Source organism: Triticum dicoccoides, chromosome 7B (genome assembly GCF_002162155.2).
Source record: "Triticum dicoccoides isolate Atlit2015 ecotype Zavitan chromosome 7B, WEW_v2.0, whole genome shotgun sequence".
Classification (NCBI taxonomy): domain Eukaryota; kingdom Viridiplantae; phylum Streptophyta; class Magnoliopsida; order Poales; family Poaceae; genus Triticum; species Triticum dicoccoides.
In genome coordinates this window covers 683,914,887-683,922,239 of record NC_041393.1, presented here as the reverse complement: position 1 = coordinate 683,922,239, position 7,353 = coordinate 683,914,887, and the positions used below count along the sequence as shown (strand labels likewise).

The window sequence follows — 7,353 nt, the reverse complement described above, 5'->3', positions numbered from 1 at the left end:
ACATACATACCAAGTCGAATCTAAAAAAACAGTAATAAAGACGAAGTACAAGAAATGGAGTCTGTATGCCGCCTAAACTGTAGGATGGCCAATCCTAAGATAATGTTGCTATCCATGTTGGGTAAAAATATTCCTTGCCGTGTCCTCCGAGCATGCACACGCCTCCGTAAACATGTCTTGATTGTCCACACGTTGTAGAGACGACCATAAACAAAGCGTACCGGTACGCCTATAGATAACCTACATAAGAGAAGTACTTTCATTATTGAAAACCTTATCATTCCTACATAGCCAAAGCGACCAAATAACGGCAAGCGCTCTCACCCTGATAAGAATTCTAAACTTGTGATCAATTCCATGTAACCAGTTGCAAAAATACTAGCAGCACTACATGGAGGATACAAGCCAGAAGCTATTTAAATGATTGACAATGTAGACCAAGTTAATTTGCACTTGAAGAACAAGTGTTTTATTGTTTCATCATGATTACAAAGAACGCATTGCATATTCCATGCCAATTTCTCTTAATAAGATTATGTTTGGTAAGAATGACTCCTCGACGAAGATACCATGCATAGATTTTATTCTTAAGCGGTATCTGCATCTTCCAGATCTTCTTATTATCAACTGGTACATCAGATTGGATCAACGCTCTATACATTGAATCTATCGAGAATTTACCACTCGCATTTAGGTTCCACCAAAGTTGATCGGTTCCATGTGATAAATGTACCGTGGCGAGACGATTTATCCAATCATTCCACGATGCAAGTCTGGGGCCTATTAAATCTTATCTGAACGTCACATTCGGAGGACAATATTATATAGAGCTGGATATTGTTCCAGGAGTGTGGCATTTCCTAGCCACTTTGTCCAGTGCATAGTATATCAGGCATTATTGCGGGCATAATGGAGTATAATGTAATGAGGTTTACCTCGGTACACATCCAATTAGAAAAATATCATAACTTTCTCGAAACAGGCTTTCGCCCCCCTTTATAAATAAAGCACAAACCGGAAAAGGTACACGGCCGAACGATACATGGTGGTGAGGTGACCCTCTTACAAAGCAGATCCTAGGTTATCCGGATCGCAGAGCAGACAAGCAACTACACTACCGAAGGAGAAAACAGGGAGAATGGAGCACAATCACGCAACACCCTAGGACACCTAAGCTCCTAGACAACGCCCCCAAGAGAGAGAACAGCGCAAAACATCGTCGCTGCCTAGCCCCATTGGGCAAGGGTCTGCACCTGGAACTCTAACGCGGCGAGGAGATCCACGACGACGTCTTCAAGAAAAGAACGGCACCCGTAAGCGTCGTCGTCGCCGGCGCAAAAGGGCAGAGATTTCGCTCGGCACCCCACCCTAAGTCACCGAAGCCCTAGGGCAAAAGTGGTGCGCCCAGACCCCAGATCCAGATATGGGCATCGTCCAGCAGAGGACGCGCCCAAGCCACCAACTGCTACCCCTCTCTTCGCCCGCACGACCAAGAAGGGAGCCACCACCGCCGACATGGCGCCCGCCGGAGAGCGAACCATGCGAACCACCATCCAGAGCGGCATCCAAGTCCAGGACCTCACCCACCGCCCACACCACACAATACCAGCCACGATAGGAAGAGCGAAAGTCCACATGTTTCACTCCTAGCCCGGCATGAGCCGCGAAGGTTGGGCCGGTGCCACCACAGTAGGAGCCCCAGCCCTGTGTCACCAGCCAATACCGGTGAACTGGGGGAGACACACCTCCATGGTTCCCAATGGTCGTCGTCGAGTGCACTCAGACAACGCCATGTCCATGGCCCTCGACTCCGTGTTGCCCGACAGTACCGTGAAGTCCCGACCACCACCAAGGACCACCGTACCCACGGAGGGAGGAACCTCGCCGACCGCGGGTACATCCTGGATCGAGCCCCCTCTCCCCTACCCGGAGCCTCAACTCCGACTCCCCTCGGGTCCCGAAGAGATACACTGGAGCGAGAGCCCCTGGTCACCGTCACCCCATCGACATAGACCAAGGAGAAGGGAAGCCGCACCGCCCACTTTGTGCCGCCGGTGGGGCACAACCACCAAGGAATAGCGCCGCCCCCACAGACCCGCACCACCAACACCCCGGCCAAGCCCATCACCGCGACTTTCACCACCTGACAAGCCCCACCAAGGCGCCCCACCACGCCGGACCACCACCCGTGCCGAGCCACCGGAGGTAGCCGGCCCATGCCGCCTCAACCCTCGCCGCCAACGAAGCATCGGCCAGAGAAGCATGCGCCAGAACAGATCTGACAGGTCCTCCAGCACCGCGCCGAGCACGCCCTGCCACCACCATAGCCACCACGCCGCCCTCCACCAGCCATCGGCCAAGCAAGAGCTGGACGCAAATGGCGCAAGATCATAACTTTCCTTGCTAACAGCAGTGAGATTAGAACATAACCTTTCATTATACGTGTATTATAGTAGTTACGAAAACTAGTCTATTTGGATAGCCCCATGTGACCCAATCGCCCCATAATCCCATTAATCGATGTGTATTTCGTCCACTGATCCATCGTTGATCTGATCAGAATCTGTCTCCGAAGGACATAATAATTTGTGGATGCCTTAAAAATCTTTCTTGCAACCATCAGTTGCACAAACTTTTCTTTCTATTGACAGATCGAATCACAAGGCTCTCGCATTTTCTGGAAAAAAAAGAATGAGGTGAATATCATAAATTGATCCCACTATTTGATGGAAAAAATAGCTGATCAATGAAAAAAGCAATATCTTTAATGATAAATATTTTAATTAGAAACTCGTACGAAAAATAGACAATTCATAGCCTAAACAGCTGTGTACTTAAACATTGGAATCCACTAAACGTTGCAAAGCAACATCAGATGTCCCACCTTCGCTAGTGCACTTCACCACCACATGCCTCAGATCTCTCATTCTTTCTCTCACCTCTTCACCTTCCTTTCCATCCATGAGTCTTGTGATGGCCGTCTGGACTTGCTCTCTCTTCAACTGGTTCTCCACCTCCACCCTAACCCCCACCTTCCACACATCACACACGTACCTGGCAGTACCCATTTGATCCCCGGACAATGGTCTGCATATCATCGGCACACCTTCTGATATGCTCTCTGTCGTCGAGTTCCATCCGCAGTGTGTGAGGAATGCGGCTACAGACGGATGCCTCAGCACCTCCTGCTGCGGAGCCCAGCTGACTATCCTACCCCTATTGCCTATCTTCTCCTGTAGCTCGTCAGGAAGCGTGCTGGACTTGCACCCGTGCACCAGCCTTGGCCGGACCACCCACACGAACGGGCGCTGGCTGTCGGCCAGGCCCCAGGCCAACTCCAAGAACTCGTCTGTGTCGATGCCCACCAAGCTCCCAAAGCTTACATAGAGCACAGAGTTTGGCCGTTGTGTGTCCAGCCAATCCAAGCAGCTGCGATCTTCTGTCAGTAGGCTGCTCTCCACGGATGAAGACGACGTCATCATGTGCAGAGGGCCGACGGCGAACACCGGGAGGGCAATCTCGCTGTGGATTCTCTCGATCTCCATGCCCTCGATGTCTCCGGACGTGTTGATTATTAGGCCGGAGGATTGCCTCACGCCGGCGACGATGTGGGCGAGGAGATCGGCGTATGCGAGGTGTCGAGTCATGTCCATCACACGATGCAAGTCTCGCACGAAGAAGGGGGGAAGCTCCTCAACTGCAGTGTTGAAATTTGAGTCTGATGAACAGATGAACAAAATAGTTCAGTATGGGCCATGTTTCTCAAACAAAGAAAAGAACACGATTAAGTACCAAGCTCAACATAACAAAGTTGATACACAGACCAGTTTGAACACGCAATATTGTTGCTCTAGATCACGCCATGTGTAATGAGTAGTTGAGTATTGCCTAGCTACTACGATCAATTTGGTAATACACGTCTAAAAAAATGTTCATCTAGACTAGTGGAAAAAAATTTATAGTGTTGCTTTTGTAAGTCAGAAAAATGATATCTGAGACGGATCTTAATTAATGTGTGAGATCGACAGTACTCGGTATGACCTAATATTTAATTAATTTCCAGTCAATTGAGAATTAGGATACTATTAAGGTTAACTTTTGTGAAGGTTTGACGTAAGATCTTTAACAACTCTAACGATCACTATAAGGTGAAACATATATACGATGTAGCATGCAAATTTTAGTGAATGAATTTATTATTATTTTGATCAGTGTCTGAGTTCATTGTAAGGCCGTATTAATGATCAAAACAAAAACTAACTTGAAAAGCAGATATTAAATTTTATTTTGATACCATTAATATGAGTTTGTGGCCCTGTATATGAAAATGTAAGGAGTATTATTTGTCGATAACGGAAGGGATCTGATCTCCCACCGTCTTTTACCTCTGGCAGCCTTTTAGCATTGGTAGACGCGAGAATCCACTGGTCATAGTTTGTGGTGGGTGTTATTTAATTTTCCTTCTTCGTGTTTTTTCATTGGTGGCAACTTCTCGAAGGTGGAGATCATGTGGATTGAAAATCTCATGGCTTTTGTCCTTTTGTTGTTATCATGACCGACACCAAAGAACATGTGGTGTTTTTATCCCCTTGATCAATGGATCTAAACCTCACAAATTATCATAGGTGCATCGGCCTAGCTAATGGTGGCGACGGTGATGGTTATGTTAGGTTTGTGTTTAGTCACTTTTTCGATACATACACAAAGGGTGGATTTCTTCACTCGGGTGGATACAAACACAATGAGCACATATCCGGACTCTTGTGTTCGGTCACTCTTTCGTTGTTTTGTCGTTACATCATATTTCCTCAACCTATGTCACCGGAGCAACTAATCTATGGCCAACCTTGTCAGTGGTGTGTAAGCTTCTCACTTCTGTGGGTGGGCAAGTCATGGTTTATTAAAAAAATGAGGTTAGTCCACCTTTGCAAGTTTGGTTTTCTTCACTTTTTCACTAGTGGTGAGAAAAATGAAGATGGAAAAAGTGAAGTTAAAAATGACTTGACTTTGTAGTACCTGGGCATAACTTTTGATTTTTTTTCCCCAAAAGAAATGCAGCAGGGAGGTCCCTACATCGCATTAATAAAAGGTAAGCTTCTCAATTATTTGGACTCTCATGGGATATTTAAGAACTTTGAGGTTAGTCCAGCTTTGTGGAAGTTTGGTCTTTTGCACTTTATGACAAGCTAGAAGCATGGAGTAAAATCGTGCTACAAAAGGCCAAGCTAGAGATGACTTGACTTTGTAGTACCTTGCTGGCATAACTTCTGATTTAAAAAAAATGCAGTGAGGAAGACCCCTACATCGATTTTGTTTTTGAAATAATACAAAAAAATCTAATCCCCTAACAAGTGGGTGAGGCTCATTTCATGTAAGTTTTGCTTTTACCAGATATCATGGTTATGGATGGCGGATCTAGGATCCTACAACCATTGGTGCTTCAATTTATATGTACAATGAAGTAATAACATAACTTTGATACTTTTGTCCATTTTTTTGATAAAAAGTACACTACAAATAGTGCAATTTGATCTAACTATCATTACCATTCTAACAAATAGACCTAAAACAACATTTATGTTGCAGTAATCTAGCTTCAAATATATGGCCTAAATTTTTTTTGCATTTTTGGGAGGTGCCATGGCATCCATGGAATCCCCACTGTTATCACTAAACCTGATATGATGTAGTTTGTTTAAGTAATCAACACGATCTACTATACTAGCTAACATTGGTTAAATAAAGTTGAAAGCAGGGAATAAAATATAAGACATACTCCCTCCCTTTGGAAAAAACATGTAGTTTTAGAAATGGTCAAGACAATATGTACTCCCTCCGTTCCAAAATAAGTGCCGTGGTTTTAGTTCACCACGACACTTATTTTGGAACGGAGGGACTACAAAATAGATAATATTATGATTGTACATATGAAAACAGTACGTGTAGAATTTTTCATGATTTTCTCATCATATTGTAATTTTATAATTTTGAACAATATATCATACGAAAAGAATGGGAAAGGTTGCATGTGGTAGACTATGTCTATTTTTAAAATGATAGTATGTATTTCAGAATGTATGGGGTATTTGTGTTCGTCGACTGAAGATAAAGATAACTATTTTCTAATTTTGTGAAGTTGTTTTTTCAGAATGTTTATACAAGTCATCGTAGATCGTACATCGTGTTACCTAGTCCTTTTTCGTTTTTTATTTCCCTTACTCGAGGATCACAGATCCTCGTGAGAATGGACATCTTGGGTGGGTGTAGTTTCAGGATCCACAACCTTATCTTTGACCATCGGCTTCCTGCATCCTGAGTTTTCTATATGTCAAGTTGTATTATATTTGGTTCCACACGTCAGGTTGCACTTTAAAAATGCAAGAACTAGTACTAGCCAGATCTGAATTCCATCAAGCACCGTGTTATTCTGCCAGTGATAATTCGGATCTAACAACCTCTGTGATGTAATTAACGTTCTATTCGATTCAAATCAGACACTGCGGCTATCAATCGACTATAATTTTCTTGTTCGTACAAATTTAAAAAGTTAGAACTCCAAACAAAGAACACAACAATGGCGATTTGGTATATACCTTGGACGGGCAAATAGCCCTTGTGGCACAGACTTGGGTACGCCAAGTACACCAGGAACCTGGCGGCGCTGCTGGTCATGAGGCCCAGAGCGGCCACGCCCAGCTCCCTGGCCACGGAGAGCGGCGCGAACCAGTCGACATCGGCCACCACGAAGGCGATGCGGCCGTCCTCCCCCTTCTCCTCCTCCCTGAGGGCGCCGGCCAGGTAGTCCCGGAACGGCGCTGCGCAGTTCTTATTCAGCGCGAAGACGAACGACGCGACGTCCCCGGACGCGGCGAGCTCCGGCGGTATGTTGTCCGGGATGGTGACCAGGCGGTAATCCGCCGGGAGCTTCCGGCGGTCCGGCGCGCGGGTCTCTGGGTGGAGGATGGTGACCGCGAGGCCACGGGAGTCTAGCGCGGCGGCCAGGCGCAGCATGGGGTTGATGTGTCCTTGGTATGGCAGCGGTAAGAGGACCACGCGGCCGCGGCCGGGGTTGGTGCTGCTTGGCTCCATGGTGAATGTGTTAGGCCGTGACTCCGTGCGTGCGTTGTGTGGTTGCAGAGGAGGAAAGCTGTGTTTCTTTGTCTCGGAGAGAGATGCTGCCCCCTCCAAATTGTAAGAGTTTTTTTATAGGCCTTCAATATGTAAGAGTTAGGGCATCTTCAATGTAAACCTTCAAGCTGGACACCACATCCGTCCGTAGGCCGTGAGGACGGGTCCATGAACACTGATGCAGATGTCAACAAACCGAACAAAATTTGTGCAAACCGCATAATT

General features: G+C 46.1%; 1 protein-coding gene across 1 annotated transcript; it reads right to left on the bottom strand.

The window, feature by feature from the left end:
- Nucleotides 1-2,747: 2,747 nt before the first annotated feature.
- On the bottom strand, nt 2,748-7,150 carry LOC119336035 (DIMBOA UDP-glucosyltransferase BX8-like). Its single transcript, XM_037608076.1, has 2 exons — nt 6,594-7,150; nt 2,748-3,718 (listed from the first exon to the last, which is right to left on the bottom strand). The coding sequence occupies exons 1-2, from the start codon at nt 7,087-7,089 to the stop codon at nt 2,835-2,837; spliced, it is 1,380 nt and encodes a 459-aa protein (XP_037463973.1). The 5' UTR covers nt 7,090-7,150; the 3' UTR covers nt 2,748-2,834.
- Between the last annotated feature and the right edge of the window lie 203 nt (nt 7,151-7,353).

What these genes read in the sequence shown, in the direction of transcription:
- LOC119336035 (XM_037608076.1), bottom strand. Translation starts at nt 7,089, where the DNA reads ATGGAGCCAAGCAGCACCAACCCCGGCCGCGGCCGCGTGGTCCTCTTA. An exon ending in GGGCTATTTGCCCGTCCAAG is followed by an intron (nt 3,719 to 6,593) that starts GTATATACCAAA and finishes TCTGTTCATCAG; the next exon opens with ACTCAAATTTCAACACTGCA.